This window comes from Musa acuminata, chromosome BXJ3-8, assembly GCF_036884655.1.
Source record: "Musa acuminata AAA Group cultivar baxijiao chromosome BXJ3-8, Cavendish_Baxijiao_AAA, whole genome shotgun sequence".
Taxonomy (NCBI): domain Eukaryota; kingdom Viridiplantae; phylum Streptophyta; class Magnoliopsida; order Zingiberales; family Musaceae; genus Musa; species Musa acuminata.
In genome coordinates, this window is record NC_088356.1 from 47,745,369 (window position 1) to 47,772,199 (window position 26,831).

General features: G+C 38.4%; 3 protein-coding genes and 1 long non-coding RNA gene across 5 annotated transcripts; 2 read left to right on the forward strand and 2 right to left on the reverse strand.

Annotated features, from left to right (window-relative positions):
• Positions 1 to 620: 620 nt before the first annotated feature.
• Positions 621 to 5,499, reverse strand: LOC103995957 (NADPH-dependent pterin aldehyde reductase). The gene is made up of 5 exons (XM_009416726.3): positions 5,151 to 5,499; positions 4,909 to 4,978; positions 2,846 to 3,039; positions 2,583 to 2,755; positions 621 to 964 (listed from the first exon to the last, which is right to left on the reverse strand). Exons 1-5 carry the CDS (start codon positions 5,472 to 5,474, stop codon positions 895 to 897), a joined length of 831 nt encoding a protein of 276 aa, XP_009415001.2. The 5' UTR covers positions 5,475 to 5,499; the 3' UTR covers positions 621 to 894.
• A 212-nt stretch (positions 5,500 to 5,711) lies between these two features.
• Positions 5,712 to 8,829, forward strand: LOC135644908 (uncharacterized). 2 transcript variants are annotated; one of them, XR_010498624.1, is made up of 4 exons: positions 5,712 to 5,847; positions 5,961 to 6,130; positions 8,236 to 8,332; positions 8,415 to 8,829. It is a non-coding gene; the product is annotated as an uncharacterized LOC135644908 (long non-coding RNA). The 2 variants fall into 2 exon arrangements; XR_010498623.1 differs by lacking the exon at positions 5,961 to 6,130 and having other exon boundaries at positions 5,740 to 5,847.
• Positions 8,830 to 16,383: 7,554 nt separating this feature from the next.
• Positions 16,384 to 19,331, forward strand: LOC135645504 (protein NRT1/ PTR FAMILY 4.3-like). Its single transcript, XM_065163934.1, has 5 exons — positions 16,384 to 16,614; positions 16,905 to 17,122; positions 17,255 to 17,695; positions 17,849 to 17,985; positions 18,342 to 19,331. Exons 1-5 carry the CDS (start codon positions 16,491 to 16,493, stop codon positions 19,222 to 19,224), a joined length of 1,803 nt encoding a protein of 600 aa, XP_065020006.1. The 5' UTR covers positions 16,384 to 16,490; the 3' UTR covers positions 19,225 to 19,331.
• Positions 19,332 to 20,466: 1,135 nt separating this feature from the next.
• On the reverse strand, positions 20,467 to 26,458 carry LOC103995955 (immune-associated nucleotide-binding protein 9). The gene is made up of 6 exons (XM_009416724.3): positions 26,291 to 26,458; positions 24,148 to 24,403; positions 23,751 to 24,028; positions 23,336 to 23,500; positions 23,086 to 23,220; positions 20,467 to 20,877 (listed from the first exon to the last, which is right to left on the reverse strand). Exons 2-6 carry the CDS (start codon positions 24,380 to 24,382, stop codon positions 20,662 to 20,664), a joined length of 1,029 nt encoding a protein of 342 aa, XP_009414999.1. The 5' UTR covers positions 24,383 to 24,403; positions 26,291 to 26,458; the 3' UTR covers positions 20,467 to 20,661.
• Between the last annotated feature and the right edge of the window lie 373 nt (positions 26,459 to 26,831).

Genomic DNA, 26,831 nt, shown 5'->3' on the forward strand with positions numbered 1-26,831 from the left:
ATTTGATAAATATCCATCTAAATTTAAATTTTATTAATGAGGGAGTCAAATTATCGGAAGAGTGTAAATAAACATTTGCTATATTGAAATGCGGGCTGACATTTATATGTAAACCCAAAAAAAAGTGTAAAACGGTGTATATAATATTTTTAATGATTCCTACAATTCTCCCTCAAATTTTAATTTAATACGCATCCCGTAGAACATAAAATTTTTATAGCCTATGTTTTAGTTTTAGAACATATAATTTCTCGTGATAGATTCTTTAATGCATTGAATAATGATTTCCAATGTAACCATACAAATGTGTGGCCTCTAATTTATGGTTGGAATTGGTAGAAAGATGTCGATACATCAATCGAGCGACCTTAGCCATGACACACAACATGATTGAAGCCTTCAAATGGAACTGTTAATGAGAAGTTAGTGAGAGCATCAAAGATGATAGTTGACATAGAGAGAGAAAGTTCTTGGAGAAATGTCATCACCTCGTCAGTAATGTGCATATGCAATGTGTACAGTTAAATCTTGAGATACTGCCTGAACTAACTCTAATTCTAATACCAGATTTGTGATGTCTCACGCAAAGGACTGTGGGTGTAAGAAAAAAAGGAAACAAGTTAAGGCCCCAAAACCACAAAAGACGGCCTTGTTTAACAAGAGGATTACAAGCACTTATTTTTCGAACTTGTTTGCATCAAGAGCACATCTTTGCAAATTGACCGAAAAAGAAAAGCTAGTTCGGACTCGAGTGCATACTCATAATTTTAGAGATCTCCTAAATTCATATGTAATAAAGGCAGTAAAAAGTATCCTAAAAGGCTACACCGAGCGAACTAGTTTGACACCGATAGCATCATTCCAAATGGTTAGACTGATCAAGCACCGAAAGCTTCACACGGTCAGTGACGCGCCATTATCTTCCGTCGTGAGGTTGAGTATCATTGTAGCAGCATTAGGAGCCCTGAAACAAAATGATAAACATGTTGACGAAAAACAGGGGTCTTAGAGCCTTTGTTATTAACATACATAATGCTAACTAGAGTTTTCACAATTGATAATGCGAAAATTGGGGAAAGTCAATGTCTTTCAACATAACTCATGACAGAATTTCGAACACCAATTCTGGCAGAAAGGAAGCAGAAGCTGGAAGTTGGATGGCTGCTAAAGACCAACTTTTATGTGATTTGCGCTGAGCTAAGGACTTAAAAGTGAAATTGCCAAATCTCCATTGGAAATATAAGTATGGATGGGATCTTATTCTTACCTACACAAAATCAATGGAGAAATGAACAAATGCAAGCACATTAACAACAAATCAAAGCTGCTCCTTTGACAGAATGTACAAGCGATTGACCTTTTCTTTCCAAAAATGACAGATTTCCTTGACGGAGAAATCTAAGTTGATCTTGCTTTTTGGAAGATAGCATTAACTGAGAAATTTTTATAGGATACAGTCCCATTTTTGATACAGACATGAGACAACAGATCCAAGTCTACAAACGAGGAAGTTGTAGGTGTGCGGCAGTAAGGTCAGAAAAAAGTTGTGCGCATCAAAATTAACATCCACAAATCTACTAGAATGTGAAAGACTTCTACAGGTTTTATTGGAAGACCTGTGTTCTGTAACCACTCCAATGGTAAATTCAACATAGCAACATCAGTAGATGACAGAAGCAACATGTCAATTTTCACAAGAGCCAGCAGCAGCGGAATCCATAATTAACAACTAGTTGGAATGAGCTAATAGATATATTTTGTTATTCTAAAATATTTCCCTCCTTCAAATAGTATAGTAACAATCTCGTACAGTTAATTGGCAAGTATACACTGCCTTCTGTTGAACATTTCAGAATTCCATCAAAAAATTCCAACTGGCTAGCTGTTTTGTTTTCTGTTTCATATAGTCAATATGCATCTAATATGTTTGACTAATTTATAATCTAGTTGATTGTCCCAACCTGACCAACTGATGTGCGATCCAACAAATTTGATGTTGCTAGCGAAAAAATTCATGCACAAATTTGATCAGTTTCAAACAATCTGCTCAAAGGTTTTCCATAAACGAACCACCTTTCTATTTTGTGCATCAAGAACATTTGTAAAAATACATCTCTTGTTTGTTCATTCTTGTTCATATGTTGGGGGTTTAATTTCTTTATTGGCAACCTCCATGAACAATTTGTTTATAAGACTCATTTTAACTGAAACAAGCATAGCAACTCTTCACTGCACTTCAATTTACGCCAATTTTGTTAGGCTCAGGGAGAGGTGAAGCAACATTTTAATTCTCTTCTCTTAGAACCTTCATGAGTATTTTGCATAATCTCTACAACCTATTGGATACAGGTGCAAATGGATCTTAACTTCATGATACATAGTTTAGTGGTGGATTAGAAACCTGTAAAGCGATATTGAAAAAGTCAATATTCTGACATAATCAACACACACAGTTCATCTATCCCTGCACAAAAACAATTCTCAACCCCATTATGAAAACTAACCTTGCAAGACTACTCATGAAATAGCTACTAAGAAAAGGACAATTTAGAAAAATATAATATGTGTACATACAGAATTACCATGTTTCAGGAGTTTGATAAAGAGAAGCAGAACTTCCAAAGCACGAGGCAAGCATGTCAGTGTTTACCACACCAGGACTAAGAGCAACAATTGCAAGCCCTGGTGGCAATTCCTTTGCGACAGACTTTGTCAAACCCTCGACTGCCCACTTTGAAGCACAGTAGGGTGCAACCTGTAAGCAAATGCCATGTATGGATGACTTCATAACTGACAGGAGTAAAATATTAACTAGGAAGTAACTCCAGTGAGAGGGTGTCGTTACCTCAGCAGCTGCAGACCTTCCCCAACCAGAGGACATGTTCACGATGGTGCCATGCTTTCTTTGTATCATAAGGGGTAAAAAGTGACGTATAATATTTGATATTCCTTTGACATTGGTATCCATGACCATATCAAATTCTTCTGCTGGAACTTCCCATATCTTGTTGTTCTTATTTATGGTGCCTGCGTTATTTACTGTAATTGAAACTCCATTTCAGTGGCTACTCATTATCATAGTTGCTATAGACAAAAGAAATTTAGGTGAACAGACACTAAGAAAGGAGAATTGTAGTACTTAATTAAGAATTTTACAGTAATGATTTCAATTGGCATGAAAAGAAACAGATATCAAGCTGAAAAATACGATGGAACTCCAAAAATAACATTGTCATGGGGAATCACTTCAACCATTTGTTAAGAAAAATTAAAATATAGACAATCATAACTTATGAAAATAAGCATATAAAAGATTTGATGATAAGACATTACTCTCATTGATTTAATTCAGACTTCAGCTAGATGGATCTATCCTGCTGTGTACTTCTGCCAAGGATGAAGAGACTAGAATCAATGCCATCTACTGTTATTAATTTCTGACCAAAGTTCTTCGGTCCTCCTTGTCAAGCACCACTAAATCCAATCAACTTGTTGCACTATTTTTACTAGTTTATATAGATATTAAATGTAACTTGTATATACAGATCAAGGACCACTGTACCGCCTAAAATGGTATGGAATAGGCGGTACGTACCAATCCGATCGTGGATCAATACATGGACCACCCCGCAACCAGTCAAAAATTGAAAAAACATAAAATATCGATAGGGCCCATCCATTATGTCTAGAGATCGTTAAATATTATTTAATGTACTCAACATTTATTTTTGATACCTATATTTAAATAATTTTAATTGCTTTAACTAGTATGGTGATATTTATTTGTTCACATTGCTGAGTTTATAAAATTTATGTATAAAAAACTATAAAACTTAGGTTAATCGAATACTATCTATATATTAAAGAATACTCATGTCCTTGCATGTCGATGTCCTATTTTTAAAAAAAAATGACATGTCGCTATGTCCATGTCGTGTCATGCCCATGTCCCACGTCTGTGCTTCTTAGCCTGCCACTACTTCGACACCACTGTCATCTTCTTGCAAGTTGCAACACTGCTACCATCTTCTTTCAACGTTGCTGCCATCTTCTCGCAACGCTATTGTCACCGTCATTGCCATTCAATATCGCCACCACTACTATGAGTTTCTATCTCCCCATGTACACTCGCACCTTTACTCCTCTTCTTTCTTCTTCTTCCTCCTCTTCCTCCACTATCTCTCCTTCCTTCCTCTTCCTCCTTTCTTCTTCCATCCACCCTTGTACTTTTTTTTCCTCTTCGAAACACCAGTATGTACCAGTGTATCAAGTATCAACACATGATACATCGGTACTGACTAATATGTACCAATCTAACCAAATCATCAAAATGCGTCCAGTACCCAAAACAGCAATCTTTGATATAGACATCTTAAATTGTACAAATTATGTTGATTAACTCTTCCTAATGGTATCATCATCTAGTATTGTCGCTAATCTTTCACGTATTAATCATGTCATACTCAACCTTTTTTAATAACTTAATATATTCATCTTAGAATCCCCATGTTGAATAAATTATCCTCTAAACACCCAACATTGTGACCATAGATGGCCTTACGACAAATTTATAAAACTTTCCTTATACCGCACAACCCCCTAAAAATCCCATTCTGTTTTAGCCATCCACTCTACTTTAGTGCCAAATATTATGTGACCCAAATTAATAACAATATTACTTGTCTGACCTTGTATTACATTTATATATCAACTGTTCCGTCCTATATCTCTTTTATACAATTATTTGTTCATAAATAGTAAAAAAACACAAAATATTTTTTTTCAATATTTCTTCCTCTACTGCAACTTTTTGTCAAACTATTATTTTCTTCAAAATCAACATAGGTGAGACTAAGATAAAATTTACTAAATACGAAATGTAATTCATCTGAGTGGGAGTTCACGAACCTATAATATCAGGAAACCGTTTTGTCTCCATGAGAAGCTTAGCCAACGCCTGGACTCCACTATCCGACCTCTACAACAAGAAGCAGCAATCACTCCGCTATCAACCACAATCAATAGCAACAAACAACAATCGCCCATTTCGCAATCAGAATTACATGAATGACTTGCACCAAAAATATATTGAAAATACTGCTTGCAATCACACAAAATATCAACCAAAACAAGTGAGAGGACAAACCGACCACGTCAAGATCGATGATGAGGTGCTTGGACGGAGGGGAAGCAGAAGAGGAGGAGGAAGAAGCGTCAGGGGACACGCCCATCAGCTCGTGTTGGAGAGCTTGAACCTTGTCAGGGGAGCGGGCGCAGCCAATGACGGCGTGGCCGCGCCTGGCCAACTCGAGGGAAAGCGCCCGGCCGAGGCCGCGGCTCACCCCAGTCACCAGCACCGTCTTCCGCGGCGCCGCTTCTGCCTTCATCCCCGCCGTTGTCGGCATCCTCTTCGTCGCCGTCGCCGTCCTCGTCGTCGTCGCAGCAGAACTACACACAAACCCAATTCCCTCCATCCGCTCCGCCAGCCAGAGCGAGCGGTCCAAATTGTGAGCCGCGGCCTCGTTTCAAGGGCTTCATTTATAGTCCGGCTTCGACCGTTACTTGGGCCTAACGGGCCGGCTGGGCAAACCCAACTTTTATCCGTTATAACGGAAGTCCGTTATAACGGAATGAACCCATTATAATGGACATATAACAGAATCCATTGTAACACTTCCCCTTCGTGCCATGTGTCTCTCCTCTTCTCGTCACTCTATTGTGGCTTCCCACGAAGTGTGTGTGGGGGGAAGAGAGACTGATCGATCATCCATGATGGCCGCTTCGATCGGATCGTTCCTGCGGCGATCATCGTCAGGGATGCGTTCCAATCTTTCCCGGCGTTTGGAGGTGTTCTCTTTGGCCTTCTTTGTGTGGGTTTCGTCCTAAAGTTTCCTTTTCGAGTGTTCTTGCGCCTCTTGTGTCGCCTTATTTGAAGATTCTCGCTGTTGAGTGTGTTATAGGGGGAAGGAGCATCAAACCTAAACTTCATTGAGACTTTGGTTTACTTTTCCAAGAACTTCATAATAGAGCAACTTCTCTCATACCATCTGGTGGATGAAAGCAATAACTGACCCTTAAGAATCTGGTCTCCAATGTTGGTTGATGTGAACACCTTGCTTGAACAAGATGAGTAAGCAAAAGTACTTATGCTTAGGATTTCTGTTCCTTTTCAGATTGATCCTAGTTCATGTTGTTGATTGGTATTACCTGACCCATCAATTGTTGCTTTTGAGAACATAAGAAACAAGCTTATGGAAAATCGATGCCCATGTTTCACTTTTAACAGATATATCTTCTGGAACAAACATGGATTTCATTTCTTGCAAATACTGTAGAAAGTTGCTGCTTTAACAATTTTCTATGGCATCACCAAGGCCATGTTGGTATTATCTTTTACTATGAGTTGAAATGCTTGCGTATATTTTGGATGATGGAAACTGCCCAATGCTCGTATGCACTTAGCTTTACCACTTGAGTGCTATTAGATTGTGGTTTAGCTTTTTGTTTTTGTGTTTCTTTTGTGAATTAATGTACTGGCTTTCTTCTGATAAATGTGCCTGTTTTAGCTTTTTACTTTTTGTTTTCAACATGAGTTAACATACTGGCTTTCTTTTAATGTATGTTACTGTTTTGTTCAACAAATCATTGAAACAGTGCTTAAGCAGTTGTGCAAGGTTTGTTTTGATGCATATTTGTGCAACTTCTGTTGTCTAAATAAAAAACAATCATACCTCTGAATCCAAATGTTTTGACATCTATTGACTTGTACTTCATGTGATAACAACTCTGTCTATCAGATGCACCTCAAGTTTTGCAAGGTTCATGTTCTAGCATGTGTAATCCTGTCAAGCATGTATCCTGGTTAAACTGGTGTTAAAACTTCAGTTTTTTTTGCTGATATTGGTTAAACTGGTGTTAATCCTGTCAAGAATGTATCGTTAAGAAGCTTATCATGTTTCAATGATTCTTATTATTTTGTACATGTCAGTGTTAAGCAACACTGAGCCATGTTACATTCAAGGAATTGATGGTACGGGTCACAATTTCTATCAGTAATTCTCTCTGTGTCAGTGTCTCAAATGACATCGATGCATAAATTCTTTATGTAATTCACTATACTACTGTTTAGGTAGTGTGACTAAAAACTCGTAATCCCACAAAACCTACTTGAGTTCTCTAGTAATTTCTAACAGTAGTCTCATTAGCTAAACAACTTTCCTAACCAAATTACATTCAAGATGACACTCAAAAATAAGAATTTGACTCACAATAGAGCTCTTAAGCCTCTCTAAATTTACAATTAAAAACAAGGAAAATGCATCCTGAAAATGCATGAAAACTAAATTTAACTCGACTCGATCCTCACTAGACTTGAGTATAACCTAATATAAATAAAATAAAGCTGGACTAGAACCTGGATTCATCCACTGTTTCATTGTGCATCATCATGTCCATGCGATGATTTACTACAGATATAGTAATTCTTCAGACTCCACATCAAACTAGAAAGCTCAGACTTGAGTCTGAGCTGGGAAAATTGCAAAAACACCTGTAATGGATTGCAACTTTCCCAATCTTTACATGATCAGTTTAGCTCTTGCAAATTGGGCTAATTAAACATTTAATGATTCTGATTATGATAATGATGCTTTAGGATCTGGTATTTTACTCAGACCATCATGTAATATGTCTGAAAAATAAGAATAATTGGAATCGATTAAGCCCAAGAAATTATCTGGAAAGAAGAGGGACCATGTTACAACTTATATTCGTTTTAGACAGGCCTGCAGCGTGTGAGAATTCATAGCAATAATTTGAATCCTTGACCTAAGAATGAATCCATATATACTACCACGGGTCCTTGAGCGTTAACTTGTCATTGTAAGCATTTTTTTGCTCATGTTTAAGTTTTAATAGGACAGACTTGAGAAGTTATGCTTCTTCATCAGTTATCCTCTTAGTGCAGATGTGGTTTGAGACACAGCTAGACTTATCCCATTAACTTAAATGGATGAATGAAGGTGATGGTCTTTCAAGTTTCAATTAGTGTTCTTGCTTCTTCAGTGATGCATGATGCATGTTGACTGATGATTGATGAACATCATTGTTTCTTTCACAGCATTTTGTTTATAGTGTATTACAGCAGAATAGTCAGAGAGCTGATGATTAGAAGCTGAAGATTTTGAAACATCTCTTGGAAATTGATTTGTGTTGCTCGCTTCATTTAAACTGCAGATATAAAGAAAGTTATCCTCCAATGAGAGAAGTGGTCTGTTGCAAGTCATATCATCCAAAATGTCACTGAAGAGTTTATGATTTGCTTGGGGTTTAGGTAGATATCCAGCCACTCAAGATGTCATTTCCACCAAGTTTGTCATCCACCATCCCCTTAACATTATTATGCTATAATCCAGGAAGAACGGAAAGAAAGGATCACAGACATGAAAGATCTGACAAAGGTATGAGCAGGAAGTGACAAGTTCAAAGCCACCAACAATGGTGGAGATGCAATTCCGAGCTAGCCGGTATAGTGCATTCCAACATGGAGGTCTGAAGTCTCAGGGCAGGCAAGTGGAGAAGGCATAATTCAACTCAAGGAATTGAAATGGAGGCACCGACGGTTCTTGTTTGATGGTAATGCTCGCTTGCTTCAGCTTCCAGCTCATAACACCTTCAAAAGGAGAGTGAAGATATATCAAGCTCTCACACTTGGATGTAGACAGAATTGTCTTCGGAGTTCTCTTTCCCTGTAGGATATGAATTCACAGGAGATAGATTGCTGTTGATATATTGACCATAATGTAGTATTCTAGACATTGGCCAAGCCACAAAAACCTGACATTTAATAAGTTGTTGCAGATTATGTTTATGGTAGACATGATCTGAACAGTACATGCAATATGAACTGGACATTTTGAATCTGATGAAAGCTATTTGCAGAATCGGACATGTTTACAAGATCAAAACAGGCTATGGTTTGCATGCTCATCTGTTTTTGACTCGGGTTACTCGGTGTCCATTTGTTTATGATTCAAGCCTAAATAAATCAACTCCAAATCCATTATTTTCATGCTGAGGACTTGATTATTGGATAATCAAGAATTTGATGGCTTCTAAGCGTCTCAAGAATTGAAAGTATTGTATTTCAAGCATCGATTTAGGTTTGAGAATTAAAATGATTAGACAAGAACATCTCATGTGTTACGATGCATCTATAGTGTTTGAACAAAATGATTGTCTCAAATTGTTTAAATCAAAATTAATGGCAGCATCACCATGAATTCTTATAAGCTAGTTCAAGTCTTTACGGTCTCCTATGGTTGCAACATTGACAGAATTGAAAGGACAAGTAAATGACTACTAACTTAATTATCCAACAAGACACAAGTCAAGAAAAGATCTCATGTAGGAATGAAAACTCAATTACAATGCTAAAGAGAATTATTGAGTGGTTCTCAAGCTTTCTTGTTTCAAGAAAACTTCATGTTTTGTTCTTTTCAATGGCATCATATGTGGATCTGCTACCTCATCAGTGTCTTTTGTAGAGTAATAGGCATACCTCATGATGGGGATGGAGAAAGAAATGGCTTGCTATAGCACAGAAGGTTATGCTATACTGTTGCAAGTGGATGTGTTGGCCATTATGAACGCTAAGGCTTACAGCACTCACAGCTACTGGATCTATGAAACTAGAAAGTAACACCTATCGATTAGGATAGCCAGCAATCTAAAATGCATGACATTTTTATGAGGTTATCCTACATTAATGTCCCACATTTACCGACATTATCACATGTTCGATACTTGTTTCACATGTGTCCGACAAAAACATTCCAATCTAAAATGTACATATTAGATATGGCTCATGGATAATTGTTCCACATGTGTCATACAAATCATTCCAAATCTTATATTTTCATATATGTTTGATAATTAGATATGACTTAAATCTAGAATGACATATGTTGACCGTTTAGTATGAGATATAACCAATTTATGTCTTTTTTTCCTTATTTTTCTATAAATATTATAAGAGTTAGATTTGAGAACCAATTTATGACGTTGAATTCATCATGAGGATGAATTTAATATTATTATTATTATTTATTAATTTTATTTATTTTGTTGCATATATTATCCATATGATAGAGGTGGTTAGTCTTATAGCTACTTGTGTAGGAACACTAGGGATATAGTGCAGATGCTTATTGGAGAATAAGTTCACTGATTGATCCATTCGCAGAATGCTATATGGTTGATGATACCTTATTGTCAGACAGTAATACTATCGTCTCAATTGTGTATATGGTCCTTAGACTTGAGATACCAAGAATATCCTGTATGAGTACTTAATTCTTTAATACCGGACTTATAGGTCAAAAAATTCTAGATCTAGCACAACCGGTCATCAGAGGTAATAGTCAACCTTACGAGGGCAATTGAGTGTCAATAGAGGATTATCTGCTCTAAGTGTTATGAGAGAAATATCCTATATATTCTTGCTTAAAAAAATCCCTGACCACGATAATTCGGATTAAGAGAGAAAAAGTTCTCCGGGAGAATCTGATTAGAGCGAGACTCGAATAAATTCCATATGAGATTGATAGCACCATGCCCAATATATAGTTTTTGGGATATTAGATGGATGAGAGACTATATATACATGGTAACTGAAGACAGACATATCTAATTAATTAGATTTCCCTGTATCGTATAGGGATTACGGCGTAGTGACATAGTACGTCAGTAATCGATGAGTCAAGTGAATTATTATAAAAATAATAATTCACTGAGCCAAAAGGAGTTCTGACATATATGACTTACGATTAGCTCAATATTTGGCATAAAGGGTTATACATATATGGTAGGTATTGCTACAAGTGATGGTCCGATATGAGATATCCGTTCGAGCCCATATCTTATTGGATATCTAATAAGTCATTGAATTATTGGATCTTATGGATAAGATCCAATAAGAGCTAATGAGATATTAGTGGATAGAAATCCACTAATCCAATAGGCTTGGATAGTTTGATGTAGATCCAATATCCAATGAGGCATAATCCATTATGGTTAAGTTGATAAAGACCTCTATAAATAGGAGGGAACCAAAGAGGGCATAAGCTAGATTTCTTTTAGCTATCACCTTCTATACTCCTCCCTTCCTCTCTTTCTCAATCGACAGCCCTAGTTTGGAGCTTATAAATAGTAAAAAAGGACAGTCCCTTTTTGATCATGTGGTGCACATGGAGAGAAAAATTATACAATGATTTGAGAAGTATTTTTATCGCATTTAGATAAAAATAAGGATATTTGACTTCATTCATCCTTTCTTATATATCTGTAAATTTTAAAGAATATATAATCTCTTTAGTTAATGTATTTTTTATATACATACATGTTGTACTTATAAGAGTTTTTACCTATCAATAATCTGAAATTTTATTGGATAAAAAATTATTTTTTTAAATAATCTAAAATTTTATTGTGCATGTGATGCTGTCTCAAATTTTTCAACACTCTCAACGCCGAAAGACAAATAGTTTCCATCACATCAAGTATTGGAGACTCATCTTCTTCACTCATTGTTGCACCTCTACCACTCTTTCCTATGCTCCAATGTTTTGACTTACTTGGGAGTGATGGCCATCTTCTCCACTAGGTCAAATGGTTGCATGTGAAGTTGCTTGGTTTATCCTCTTAACATGTCACCTCAGCTAAAAGCAAGAAGAGGGACCAAACTTGTTGCATTCCCCATAAAATTTCGGCTTTATTTTTTGCCTTCAGAATGCTCTTTTCATGTCTCTTTTTTTTAATTAAAAAAGAAATAGTTTATTATTATTATTATTATTATTATTATTATTATTATTATTATTATATATATATATATATATAAACTACTTTTTTGTAACAATCATACTAGTTAGTAACACATCAAGTGTAAAGAGACTCAGCTGACACCCTTTGTTCCACCTCTTCTCATTTTCATATGCCATTGATGGGACTGTGTCCATCAATGGTCAGCTTCTCTTCTTTGTCATATGGTTGCATGCCAAATTGTTTGGCCTTTCCTTTTATCATGTCACCTCAACTAAAAGGCAAGTGAGGGACCAAACTTGTAAATTCCCAATAGAAATTTGTTTTTCTCATTCAAAATGTGCTTTTTTGTGTCTCAATTCTTAAAAACAAAAGATGAGATCATAATAGTTTGCTTTCTTTTGATTCTTATGTAAGATGTGAAGTATTCATGGATTCTTAGTAAAGGATTTTATAACATAGAAAACAATACACTCATTCCTGAAACTAAACACTTTTCATAATAATCATTTTGGTTATTTATTAATAATTTATTAATAATTTCTAAAATGCAAATATTTTTTTTCTTTTCACACCTCAAGAATAGATTGAATTGGTCCACATTAATTTGTTGATTTGAATTAGGAACAAAGCTACCCAAAAGGTCAAATATTTTTTGAGAAAGATTTGGTCAGTAAGAGCACCAATAATCATAAAAAATTCCACCATGATCTCCATTTTTTCTTTTTTTTTTTTGTTGGCATGTGGGTAGAATTTTTATTTTCATCTTTTTTTCTTTCTTTTCTGATAGTTATGCTAATTGAGGTTGACAAGTTTAGATTCTACATATTCTCAAAATGCACAATGCTCAATGGTGAAAATGGACATTGTTGAATTTTCACTCTTCTCATTTTTCCTTTTTTTCTTGATAGTTCTATTAATTGAGGTTGACAAATTCAGATTCCTTATATTGCTCAAATGCACAATAATATTCTCCATGTCCACATTGCTCAATGACTTGACCTCTCTTTCTATCTATCAATCTATTCTATCCTTTGACAAACTTCTCCAAACTCTTAATTCAGATCACTTTACTTAAACAACAATGCATCTGTGGAAGAAGATCCATCTATTGGATGAAGAAGTAGGATCTGACTGTACATTAAGATTATGATCTAATCCCATTGACCTTTCATTTTTCATGCTGAGCAAAGCAATACCTGAATATGTTGTTTCACTGTTTATAAATATATATAAATATAAAATTTATATCAGATAGTGGGGTTCATTGTGCTGCCACATGCTTTTCAACCCATTTGAGATCACCAGAATTCAACCCAGGGTTGACTTTGGAGAGCCACAGCAGAAGAGGGGAGAAAAGGTCACCATCTCTATCCAAGAATCTGGCATCCATTAGGAACAAACAGTTCTTGAGACCCCTCTGACTTCTGTTTCAGTGATCTAAAACAGGATAAAAATATGGACTTTGCATATGGTGTTGCAAGTATTGTTCTGTGCAGAAAAGCATACTGTCACCATTAGCATCAAACTTGCCACAGAAAGATGCATTGGGTTTCATGAAGAAGAAGAAGAAGAAAGGAGCAGAGGTTGTGCACAAGGGAACAGAAGGTCAGTCACACCTTTTGTTCAGCTTTATGACCTTACTTTTCAGCAATTCTTAGTGAAATAAATGAATATTAGTTATTTATCAAAAGCATTTAATCTTCCATGAAAAATCACTAGCATTCATTTCACTGATTTGAAACTCCTGTCAGTCCAAACCATTTACTACAAGGATTATATCCTTGCCATAACTTATATTTTGAAAATGAATCAATCTCAATTTTGACTTATAATCTCATTTTTTTTTTTGCCTTAGCTTCTTCTCTATGGATTTTGTAGTTGAAAACTCACAGTTCTTTTATGATGTTCTTCTTCAGAAATCATGCAATTGCAATGCTAGTAAAGCCAGTCATGCACAATTACATCCTCAGATGGGTCAAATGTACAAAGACAGAAGGAAAAAAGGAAAAGAAAATATTGAGTCATGCTTTCTAGATCAAACACTAGCATGTGGACCATACTGCACAAGAGAATTTGTCCTTGGCTGAGAAAGAGTTTACAAATCTACAGCCTCCTTGCTTCATTTGCACTCTTGCAGCTCTCTCTCTCTCTCACTCTCTCCTACCTCTCCAGAGAAAAATCTACAAGACTGTGAAAACATCAGTCTCTTTGGAGAGTTGGCATCTTGCTATTGTCTCTTTGACCCAACATGATGGCAGAAGAGATGTGGTGTTGGTGCTGTTCATTGAATCCTTTTCCTTGCCACCAGCCAAACTATGTGGATTTTCTCAGCTCAGCAGGTCCCACAAGATCATGGTGAAAAGAATCATACATCTCATGATCTACTCCCGAATGGACCATTCCCCCTCATGCAGAGCTTTCACTGCACACCTGTGAGTTGGCAGTTTGCTGACTGCTGGTGTGGCTTTCTTATCCATTTGATCTTAGGCTGGGGCACATAAGAGCCTACCTTGAGCATTCTCTGTGATTCGAATCTTGACCCATATCGATCAATGGATCATCAGTAAATTATGTTTGTTGATTGGGTAAAGTCATCTAATTGACAGATTAATTGCTCAATTTTGTCCACTGAAATCCAAGCTCCAAGCAAAGGTTCATCATATGATGGATCAACCTGCAATACATGGTAGAGATGTGCTCTGAAGAACTGATGCAGATCAACAGATAACCTTACAACAATTGAATGCTATCTATGTGGCTGAGGCACAGCTTGTTGACATACACAGCAAACAAGAGTAACAAAACTGGTGGAAATGGCAATCGGTGAAACAGGACCACCCAACAGTGGGTTGGTAAATAGAGGACATGACAGCAGCAGCAACATGTGGTGGTAAATAGCTGTAGAGAGATAGATAGAGAGAGAGAGAGAGATGCAGTGGTGATGATGAGTATGTGTTTAGTAGGAGCAATAAGTGCAGCACTGGAAACCAATGGTGGAAGGGCTCTGGTAAATCTTGATGTTAATTAATGGCTGCTACCACATAGCTGGAGTTTCACTTGATTCTCCATGTGAATAGATCATGCAGGAACACATTCTCCAAGAAGCTAGATGATAAAAAGCAATCAAGGTAGGCAGCATAAGCATGTTCTGTGCCAACCTTTGCTGATACCTTTTACATGGACTTTAGCTGAGCTGTGACATTGATTCTTAGGAGAAACCACTATCTGGAAAACACCTACTATGTAACATCAATTTAGCCTACAGTTCTTTGCTTCTCCTAAGAGAATGATGTGTGTGTATATATATATATTCTTACAAATCATGGGTAGAACACATGTGAATACTGTATAGGTTTATCTATATTGCTGTGCTTTATGTCAAGCTGTGTGGAAATCCTTGCCATGTCAGTGACAATGAACCCCATAGAAAACAATATCCTTCTCTGAAATAAAGTTGGTGACCAGGTGTTGGCTACACTTGAGGTGTGTAGAATATAATAGTATTTCTGTTTGTATTTGGAACAACTAAGATAGCATTTATGAATCTTGAGCAGATCAGCAGGAAAGTTATCTGCTTCTACAGTATAAGTTGGTGGGATAAGAGATGAAGGGAGGAAGAGAAAAAGACTAGTCTTGTCAATGTAGAGGAGAAGGAAGTCCTGCCACATATCAATTGAAAGCAAGACCAAGTTCCACTACTGGTGTACCAAGATGTTCTCAAGGGAGCTTCATCAGGAGAGAGAGAGAGAGAGAGAGAGAGAGAGAGAGAGAGAGAGAGAGAGAGCTATGTCCACATTCCCAGGGAATCTCACATCTTGAATCCTAACACTTCTCAAACAATGATAGTATGGTTTGTGTGAAATGGTGCCTAAAACATGACAAGTGCAATAACACATTCTTCCACTGCAGAAAAACCAAGAACATGTTCTGTTTGTTGGGTTGGACAAGACAGCAAGTGTTTCTTCTCAGAAAGCATGGATGGATACTGGGGATGATTTATTTGAGCCAAGAGTTTGTATGCCCATTGTCGGATGGAACAAGGTTCTTGCATCTCTCTATTCCTTTCCAGATTCATCCTCTTTGATGATGTAATTTTCATTCCATTGGTGGATGAAAGATTAAAGCTAAAGTTCAGCTTGATCATGTGATGCAACACAAAAAATGCACAATCTCATACCCCTGTTGAGAATAATTATCATGCAAATAGAAGATCTTGATTGTTGATAGCAATTTATGTCATCACCATTTAGTTCATATTCAGTGATTGGATGAGGAATTAACAGAAAATAATGGATGGTTGAGTTCCAAGAAGTTGTCTGTTGATCTCCCACTTTGCATGCTCAAAACCATTACCAATTCAGACTCTCCAACAGAGATCTCCATTAGCTATAGGCAGACTGTTCAAATCACAAATCCTCTCATTAAAGAGAAGCACATCACATCAACAAAAAGCTCCACCTTCTCTCTCTCTCTCTCTCTCTCTCTCTCTCTCTCTTCCACCTTCTCCTCAATCTCCCCCCCTCCCCCTCCCCAAGCAGACTACTATAAATAACTGCACCAGCTTGCCTAAGGTCTCTAAGGTCCTGCAAGGTGAGCTTCACTCTTGCATAATTGGCTGTGAGCTTCCCAAGAGATCCTCTCCTGCTTGGGAGTGTGTGAAGAGGGAAGCCATGGACATTCAGACAGCACAGATTCTCAAAGGGGACTCCATGATTGAAGTCTCTGTTGATTGGAGGGGCAAACCATGCAGGCCCAACAAGCATGGTGGCATGAGAGCTGCTGCCTTTGTATTAGGTCTCTCTCTCTCTCTCTCTCTCTCTCTCTCTCTCTCTCTCTCTTGTGAGCTTGGCATTCATGGCAAACCATTGGCAGCAAAGCTTGTGGGTGTGTACTGTGTTGGAATATAGAATACATTTGCCTATTTGCATAGGTTCAGAAATCATGAGGTGGTCTTTGATACCTTATTTTATTATGCTACAGAGAATGATTGAGTTTCTTGAGGTGCCTTTCATGAATATTCTGCTATTCCATCTTTTTCTCAGTGAAAAGTAATTGAACTAATCGCATACCTTTCTCCTCTGCAGCCATCCAAGCATTTGAAATCATGGCAATCGCTGCTGTTGGGAACAACCTCATCACATATGTCTTCAATGAGATGCACTTCCCTCTTTCCAACTCTGCCAATGTCGTGACCAACTTCATAGGGACTGTCTTCCTTCTCTCCCTCCTCGGTGGATTCCTCTCAGATTCCTATCTGGGGAGCTTCTGGACTATGCTTATCTTTGGATTTGTGGAGCTCTCAGTATGTTCTTCGATTCCCAATTATCCACACACATCGAAGCTTAATTGAAGACGATTGAATTCTTTTTTGCATGCAATATTTCCTGCAAAAGCTGCGAGCAGAGAGGATGAGATTGCATTCACTTTGGTGCAGGGCTTCATCCTCCTGTCAGTGCAAGCACATCTCCCACAACTGAGGCCACCCCCCTGCAACATGATATCCGAGGAGGAGCACTGCACGGAGGCCACAGGCTTCAAGGCCACCGTCTTCTTCCTCGCCCTCTACCTGGTGGCCGTGGGAAGCGGCTGCCTGAAGCCGAACATGATCTCCCATGGCGCCGACCAGTTCAGGAACCACGACCCCGACCAGTCGAGGAAGCTCTCCACTTACTTCAACGCCGCCTACTTCAGCTTCTGCGCCGGGGAGCTCGTCGCCCTCACCGTTCTCGTTTGGGTGCAGACGAGGTCGGGCATGGACGTCGGCTTCGGGGTATCTGCAGGTGCCATGGCTATGGTGCTGGCCATCTTGATCTGCGGTGCCTTCTTCTACAGGAACAGGCCTCCCCATGGCAGCATCTTCATGCCGCTAGCAAGGGTATGATCCAACCCTACTAAGTAACAGAGATAGGGATCTTAAGGTCGATCCTATCCGGATCGAAGAATCTTCTGCCGCCTCGCAGTGTTTAGTCAAACCATAGGTCAACGCTTCTTTGACCAGATCAGCCTTACGATGGAAGTAAACTTGCAGGTCTTCGTAGCAGCATTCACCAAGAGAAAGCAAGTCTGCCCCTCCATTAATCCTCGAGTGCTTCAGAGAAGCCACTTCAACTCACCCCATCATCTTGACGTCGACGATGGTGGCCTTCGATACACCACCATGTTCAGGTGTGCTTCTCTCTCCTGATTTAGACTTTGAATCCGTGGTTCTGGTTCGGGTCGGTTCGGTTCGGTTCGATTTTGATTGAAACTACTAATTTTTAAAAAATAAAAATATTATAATTATATATATATATATATATTTAATCGTGAATCTTCTGTTCGAATCGTGGTCTCCAATTTCAAAAATCAGGAACCATAATGGAGTCACCCAAATTCGATTTCGATTCGATTTTAAACCAATAAATCAATTCGATTCCGGTTCAAACCGAACGGAACCGAACCGAACCGAACCGAATCCCGATAACACCACGTGTACGTCATCTCGGGGTGTGTGAACTCCGTGATTTCTTCCGGTGCTCAAGGTTCTTGGACAAAGCCTGTGTGAGAGCTCAAGATGGGTCCAACGAGAAGGAGAGCCCATGGAGGCTGTGCACGGCTGCAGAGGTGGAGCAAGTGAAGGTGATCCTTTCGGTCATCCCCATCTTCGCATGCACCATCATCTTCAACACCGTTCTGGCGCAGCTGCAGACCTTGTCGGTCCAACAAGGAAGCGCCATGAACACCCAGCTCACCAGCTCGTTCCATGTTCCCCCTGCGTCGCTCCAATCCATCCCCTACATCGTGCTCCTCGTCCTCGTCCCCGTCTACGAGACCACCTTCGTCCCCCTCGCCCGAAAGCTCACCGGAAACAGCTCCGGCATCACCCCCCTGCAGCGCATCGGCATCGGCCTCTTCACCGTGGCTGTCTCCATGGTGTCCGCGGCCGTGGTCGAGAAGAAGAGAAGGGAGACGGCGGTGGATTCCGACAAGCTGCTCTCCATCTTCTGGATCGCGCCGCAGTTCCTCATCTTTGGGCTCTCCGAGATGTTCACGGCGGTGGGTCTCATCGAGTTCTTCTACAAGCAGTCGGTGGCCGGCATGCAGTCCTTCCTCACGGCCATGACGTACTGCTCCTACTCCTTCGGCTTCTACCTGAGCTCCCTCCTTGTGTCGATGGTGAACAAGATCACATCACTCTCGTCGAGCCGTGGATGGCTCAGTGACAATGACCTGAACAAGGACAGGCTGGACCTGTTCTACTGGCTGTTGGCTGCCCTCAGCCTCCTCAACTTCTTCAACTACCTTTATTGGTGCAGATGGTACTCCAAAGGTCAACCTGCAACGATGAATCCACCACCATCGCCAGAAGACAGCCAACACAGCTTCTGTTCCTCTAAGCGTGTTGGAGCTGAGGGTATTCTGTAAACAGTCATCATCACTTGAATGATTCTTTTCTTCTCTTCGCTCTCCACCTTGTATTGAGATTAAACAAGGAAGAAGGAAAAGGAAGCGTGAAACGATCATACCGTTAATTCCACAGCAAACTTAGTGCTGGTAGCAGAAGACTGTCTCAGGCATTTTGGTCATGGCTTCATGGATGTTCTTCTACTTCTGAAACCAACTGTTAGGCTCATTCCATCTGCAACAGTCACTGCGCTCTCCTGTCTTCTTCGCTTTCCTCCTTTACGATGCTGTCTATGAAGCTACATCGGGCATTGTGATTCGGTGTAGTTTCGATGCTGTCCACCGAAGGATGACAGTTCCAAGGATTGGCAAAGTGGCGTTTCTCCACAGGAACTGCTTGCCATTACCATGTTGTCAGTCCTTTTTGTTTGCAGAACACCATTACAAGTATCTCTTGAACACGTTGAAACTAAAGTGAAACAGGAACCTCCTCCTCCTCTAGAGAGACAGAGAGAGAGAGAGAGAGAGAGAGAGAGAGAGAGAGAGAGCGGAAGAGAATAAAAAGAATACTTATGTTGTCCTTAGAAAATACCAAAAAATATCATATTTATCCATCACAACTTTAAAATATGATGTACACAAAATTATCCCTACTGTCATTCAACACTGAAGAACTGTTGATATTTGATCATTTAATGTTGTTGGGATCCTAAAATTGGTACTAGAGAAGAATTACAAGCAATATTCTTCTGTAAGTGAAATCTATCTCCATGAAAGTAAGGTAGAAAGGTCAATTCACCAAAATTGTGAACAATACCAACATTTTAGCAGATGAATCAAACAAATTTTGTCCCAGCTTTTGCACATTTTAGAGATGCATCCCACTAGAATTGGACAATCAGAAGATTCTAACATGCAACTCACCAAGTTTTACACACCTAATGGGAAGACACAACAAGAGCTAGATCAGTGATCTCCTATTTATCACTTCAATTTTTCTCACGAGTATCTCTTCCAATGTAGTGATGAACATCATCACCCAGGAGTTAAAATTAATGTAGCATCATCTCAATCGAAAGAATGTTGTGTTGCTAACACAGTATCAGGAAATAAAACAAAGAACAATCCATTCTATTAAGTTATCGAGTGATTAAAGGGTTCGAAACCATTTCAGGTGTCATAACCCAAGTTCATCGTATATTTCCATATACAATCATCCGATCCAATGGCAAATTGGCTATTTCCAAGCAGGGCTATGGAAAATAAACCAAGAGGACAAGGCCAAATAACTCTACACAATTTAGACTGTCAAATATATACATACACACATGCATATAATGTATCTACATAATTGTTTCCCCAAAAACATATATAACAAGTTCTCATGGAAAGGTCCAAAAGCTAGATATAATCAAAAGACACAAGGTAGAGATAACTGCCTGCCTGATGAGATTGAGTTCACAGGAAGATACACTTCTTATTACTCTCTGCACGCATTCGGAATTCTTCAGCATCCCTCCTAGCATTCTCCAGGCTCTCCCTAAGCTTACTAATCTCTTCATCCCACCTCGTCCTGGCTTCCTGAGAAATCTTCTCTGCTTCTAGTCGTGCAGCTTGCTCTTCAGCCAACTGCTTCTCTAGTTTCTCCACCGTTTGCCTCAACTTATTCTCAACCTACGGGCAAGATAGGGTAAAAAACTAAAAATGATGTCAAAAGGAAAAGATATATAACCAAGTGGCACAAAAACAAGTGAAAGAAAAAGTCAATGAAGGGTGCATTTATCTGGAGTACCAAAATTATCTTGCCTGTACAAACAATAATCGATGGCTTAGTCAGATATCACCATGAAAGAAGATAATATACCCAAATTCCACAAATACAAAAGTAACAGTTTTAGTAAATGTGCAGTTGTATGAGGAGTATAAAACTTTATATTTTTCTGGCACAAACAAGAATACCCATAGAGAATTTTTTTTTTTATATAAGTCACACTGAGAGCGTCAATTATGCCAAAGGCTTGAAAAAAATTAAGAGTTTCGTACAAAGTAAGCCTTTCAATGAAATATGTAAATAGAAAATCTTAGTGTAAGCAATGACGCCATTTATACAAAAACAACAATAAGAAGCTGTATGTCCCAAGCCATTAAAAAGTATAACAAAGCAATTCACTTGAGGCTCACGGTGCACAAACAACACAAATGATACCACAGAGCCACAGTTTTTTACATAATTATTAAAACATGAAATGTATTATATGCCAAAATATGAAGAAAGGAAGACAAAAAGCTTCAGAGAGATTACAACTTGAATAATCAGTGGCAGACAGATTTGAATCCTAAGTCAAACATTTCATCTGTTTGATGCAATTGCCAACATCTGACAAATACTCCATTTGAGTTTTGTAAACAAGATTAAGATAGTACATATTTATTCCTTTCACTCGAATTGGTCTCCACAAACTTGATCATCATTATTGAGCTAATTGGTTTTCCTTTTTTCCTTTTTGGAGCTAATATGTTTTTACAAGTATTTTACATGTCAACAGAAGTTTTCATTTGTCCATCAAGAAAACAATCAACAAAAATAACCACACTTCAAGGAGCCCTATGCCCTTTAATTTTAAGCAGCAGAAATAACAGTTCAAGTTAATCAAATTCAATTTTGATGCATTGCAGCTCCTGTAGAGCCTGAATGGATGTACTTATCCACAGTTACATTCAAAAGCACACAAACAGACCTGCACATAATTACCATATATGCAGAAGAATCATCTTCTCCCAAGTATTTGATTACAGAGTTATCGAACGATGATGTATTCAATAGGAGCTTCTCTCACTAGTTAAACCTAAGATTCATCATATACGTGAAGTATACAGTTTGATTATTGTTTGATTTCCATAAATTGATGTTACAAGCAAAGTTTGCAATTTCGTACCGTACCGAAGTATCAAGCTCAGCTCGTTACGGTACGAATATACCGAGCGGTACGTCAAAGCATACCGCTTGGTATGTATATGTGTGTGTGTATATATAAAATAAAAAATTTAAAAATAAAAAACCTCGTTTCTTCTCCTCGTGAAGCCTTAGTGACGTCGCCGAGGCTTCTTCTCCCTGATGATGTCGAGGCCTCGTCGCCTCGGACGAGGAGGAGGCGACATTCATCTGCAACGTCCGGCGAGGGAGGACGGAAACGGATCGGGATCGTCGAGGGAGAGTGACGTCGGATCTCCAGGTTCTCTTTTTTCTTCTCTCTTCTTCTCCCTCTTCTTCCTTCTCCCTCAACTAATACTGTCCCGTAGTGGGCGTCAACCGTCGAAATAGAACGTCACCAACCGATTTCGTGTGGTAACAGGGCGGAAACAACCCCAATTGATGGTACCACCCGGTAGCGGGCGGTCCGCGTACCGGTTTGCTGGCATACCAATACGTATCACCCAGTACGGACGGTGTCATTCGAAATTGAAGACCTTGGTTACAAGCAACGTATGTCGTACCGAAGTGTACCGCCCGTACCGAGCGGTACATACCGGTCCGATAGGTTATCGGTACGCGGACGGCCCGATACCGCCACAGTGCTACAGTATTATACTGTAGCATTGCTATAGTGCTACAGTATTATACTGTAGCACTGCTACAGTATGAAAAATAAAAAATTATTCGGTACACCAGGGCGTACTGCTTGGTACGCCCTGATGTACCGCCCGGTACACCGGTACCGTACCATACCGAGCCCGGATCGAAACGCCGATACGGTATGTATGGTATAGCGAACCTTGGTTACAAGCATTTGAAAAGAAAAGACAACAATAAGGTTAATTGTTGTTTGACTTCAAAAATTGATGCTAAATGAATGCTTTAAAAGAAAAGGCAATGATAAGTACCATTTCAGTTATTCGTGCAAGTTGATCATCATATGACTTGTATATTTCTTCCTTCAATGCAGAAATCTGTTGTTCAGAGTAACCCTCCAAAGATTCAACCACTGTTTCTTTACGATGGAGTTTCAAAGCTCCTTCCTGTCTCCCAAATTTTATATAATAAATAAACAGAATAAGTGAATAAATTATAATCGTAATCATTTCCGCAATAAATTATGACTTATACAAACAGTAAGGCACATAATTGGCTTGCCTTTAGTTCATCAAAAAGCTTATCGGAAAATGGTTTTCCACCATTGCTTGCAATCACAGAGTCCACAAGATACAGAAGCTGCCGCACCTGCTCAGCTCGTTTGGTCTCATTCTTAGTCTTGTTATCAAAAAGCACAATCCTGTGTCTACAGGATTCAAGAAACTTCTGCAGGACAATTCAGTGACATAACAGAAACCAATCGATCACATAAGCCATTACAGAGTACCTAGGTTTCTTAAATTAGACAAGCTGGAAAAACCAGAATGTCAAAAGAAAGTCATGATCGATAAATGAGACGAGCACCTTATTTAATACGGTTATATGATAAGAATGTGACTGTGCTCCCTCTCAAAACACGTGTATTTCAACATGCAAGGAGTTAATATTAACTGAATAGACAAGAATGAACACAAACCTGCAGGGACCGATGCTTCTTATAACCTATGAAATCCCCAAGAGTTTGTCCATGACTTTCTAAATCGTCTCCACCAGTAAAAACAACAATCATATAGTCCAGAATTTTCTCACCAAAAAATGTTTTTAGACTTTCAATTGCAGCCTCTTCATCAGGGGAAAAACGTGATCTAACAGAAAAAACCACTAGTATTGCATGAATGCCATCTTTTGCCAAATTTACACATCTAACAATCTCTTTACTAGTGGCCTCAGATTCATCAGAACGATCAAATAGTCCTGTATTTGTGAAAAGAAAAAGACACTTGTGGAGTGAAACATCAATCATGAACATCTAATAGCACTTTCAATATAACAAATAAATAGAAAGTCCAAGAACTAGACATATTTACACTTACCTGGGGTGTCAATGACATTCACGACACGACCATCCCTCGACATAGTGCTTTGCAATTCGCAAGTATTCGTTACACCATACAAGCTAGGCTTTGACAAGAATGCCTCCCTACCAAGAATACTGTTTCCTGTGGCACTTTTACCGTTGCCAGTTTTTCCAAATAGAACCAAGGTATTAACAGAACTGGTTGAGATAGTAAAGTCCCAATCATCATCCATGCTGCTTCCACTCAACATGAGATAGAAAACCTAAAATAACTAAGAATAGAAAGAGAAGATGAAGATTAAATAAAAAATTAGATATTTCTACCTCATGATTGGAGATATACCATTTCAAAGATCTTACCATTAGCAATTCTTATTATGAATCAGACTTAAAGAGAGACGATATATAAGCTACTCAAAGTTGATGAATAAAGAGTTCTAACTAGAATTGAACGAATGACAAAGAAGATATAAAAATGCCTCAGCCAGTAGCAAAATAGTGTAAGAACTAGGAGGACAACCAATTACGCATACTCTGACCATGCATGTGAAAAAATTACATGGGTATAGACATATAACATGAAAGCACAAATGTACTTTCCTTAATGCAATTCAAGAAAGCTGAAACTGATCTAATCTCATAATGCACACCTCTAAGAAAGTCATGCGATATAACAATAACAATAATAAAGTTGTAAGTCTTAACTATTTAGAGTCAGCTACATGGATCTTTTGTCGTCATTGAGATACGTAAAAAATCATATGTTTAGTTAAGCTTAGAATACTTAAATCTTTGTTTATAGTTTCTATTAAAATATTTTTAGGTCTTCCTCTAACTCTCCTCGTACCACTAACATTAATCATTTCACCGATTCTGATTATCGCATCCGATGGTCTCCTAGGCACATGCCTATATCATCTTAAACGATTTTTTCTTATCTTATCCTCTATCGAAGTGATACATAGTGGTTTATGAATAAACATATTTCTTTTCCTATTTTTCCTAGTAACTCTACATAGTCATCTCAACAACCTCATCTTAACAACACAAAATTTATATATATATTGGTTCTTAACTATTCAACTCTCAAATTCATAAAACATTGTTAGTCTCACAACTACCTTATAAAATTCTTCTTTTAATATCAAACATATATGATAATCACACAAAATTCTTGATGTCCTTCGCCATTTTAACCATCATGTTTTTAATCTATGAATAATATATTCATCGATCTTTTTATCTTATTGAATAATTGACCCAAGATACTTTAGACTTTTACTTAAATGAATTTCTTGTCCATCCAACTTGACTATGTTTTCTTATCTATTCCTAGAATTATTAAAATTATATTTTATATATTCAGTTAGAGTAAAAAGTACCAATTTCAGCCATTGGTTCCAAATTCTTTAGTTTCAATATTTCATCTTCTCCTTCATGCATCTTATGGTATCTTTTCAAACATTTGTTCACCTTTTGCACGAACGTTATATATTTATATATAAACTACTAACCTACAGCACATTCTATTTCATGTGAAAGATGATCATCAGTATCACTTGGAAAATGTTGCACATGCGGTACATGACAGCAGTAGCCTGAGCGCATACGGACTCGTACAACTAACAACAGTATCACAAGAACCCGGGGCGGGTGTGCGGGGGGCGGGGGGCGGGGGGCGCGGCGGGGCATAAAAAAGATCAAGGTTATGATTTCTTCTGCTAGATTGACGAAGGCACTGATCAACTATATATCCGATATGTCCAAGATTACGAACCAAAATTCGTATATCAGGAGAAATCATTTTTCTTAAGCCAAGATCAAGGTTACGGATAAATCATATGGACAAGAACAGTTGAGTACAAACCACAATCAAACGTATGCACACACACACATACCAGACTCACGAACAAGAGGCAGCTAAATCGAATGGACAGTTATCAAAACTAGATTTTCCGTGAGGGGAAAAGCACGCTAGTGCGATCAAACAAGAATCGAGCACAAAAAAAGGTCTATCGAAGCCATGAAAGCTGCGAACTTGGACGGAGAATCTAGGAATCACAAGCACCGCTAGGGATTTCGAAGACCCGAAACCTTTCGAATCGAAACATGGCACCAGAAACAATGATAGGACGATCGGGTGAAGGGGGCGAATTTACCTCGATCGATTGAATTGAGCGCGCGAGGAGAGATCGATGCGAAGGCGAAGCCAACGAGTGCCAGCGATCGATAAAAGGGGATAGATTGCGATTGCGATTGCCGTCCACCAGTCCACTCTTGGCGTGGTTCGTCGGATGAGGAGCGCGACTCGGGCGCCAGACTCGTTCCCCCACCGATCGCGTCTCGATCAAACAACCGGTTCACGAGTCGAATCGATGAGTTGAACCGGGTTTGTTTTTTAAGTGCTACACCTATTTTAAACCGGTTTAAATTGTATTGCTTGCTAATCACATTTGAGATAGGTATAAAGAGAAAAGAAAAATAATCAAATTTGATAATAATTGAGTTCAAAATAAAATGTATATATATTTTGAATCACTTTGTATAATATTTTTTTAAATAAATTATTTCGATATAAATAAATAAAACTAACGTCATTCATATCTAATAAATAAATAATGACATGACCAACACTACGACGACACATACTTTGGTGCTAAGTGATCGATACATCTTTGTCAAATAATCAAAGACATCGAT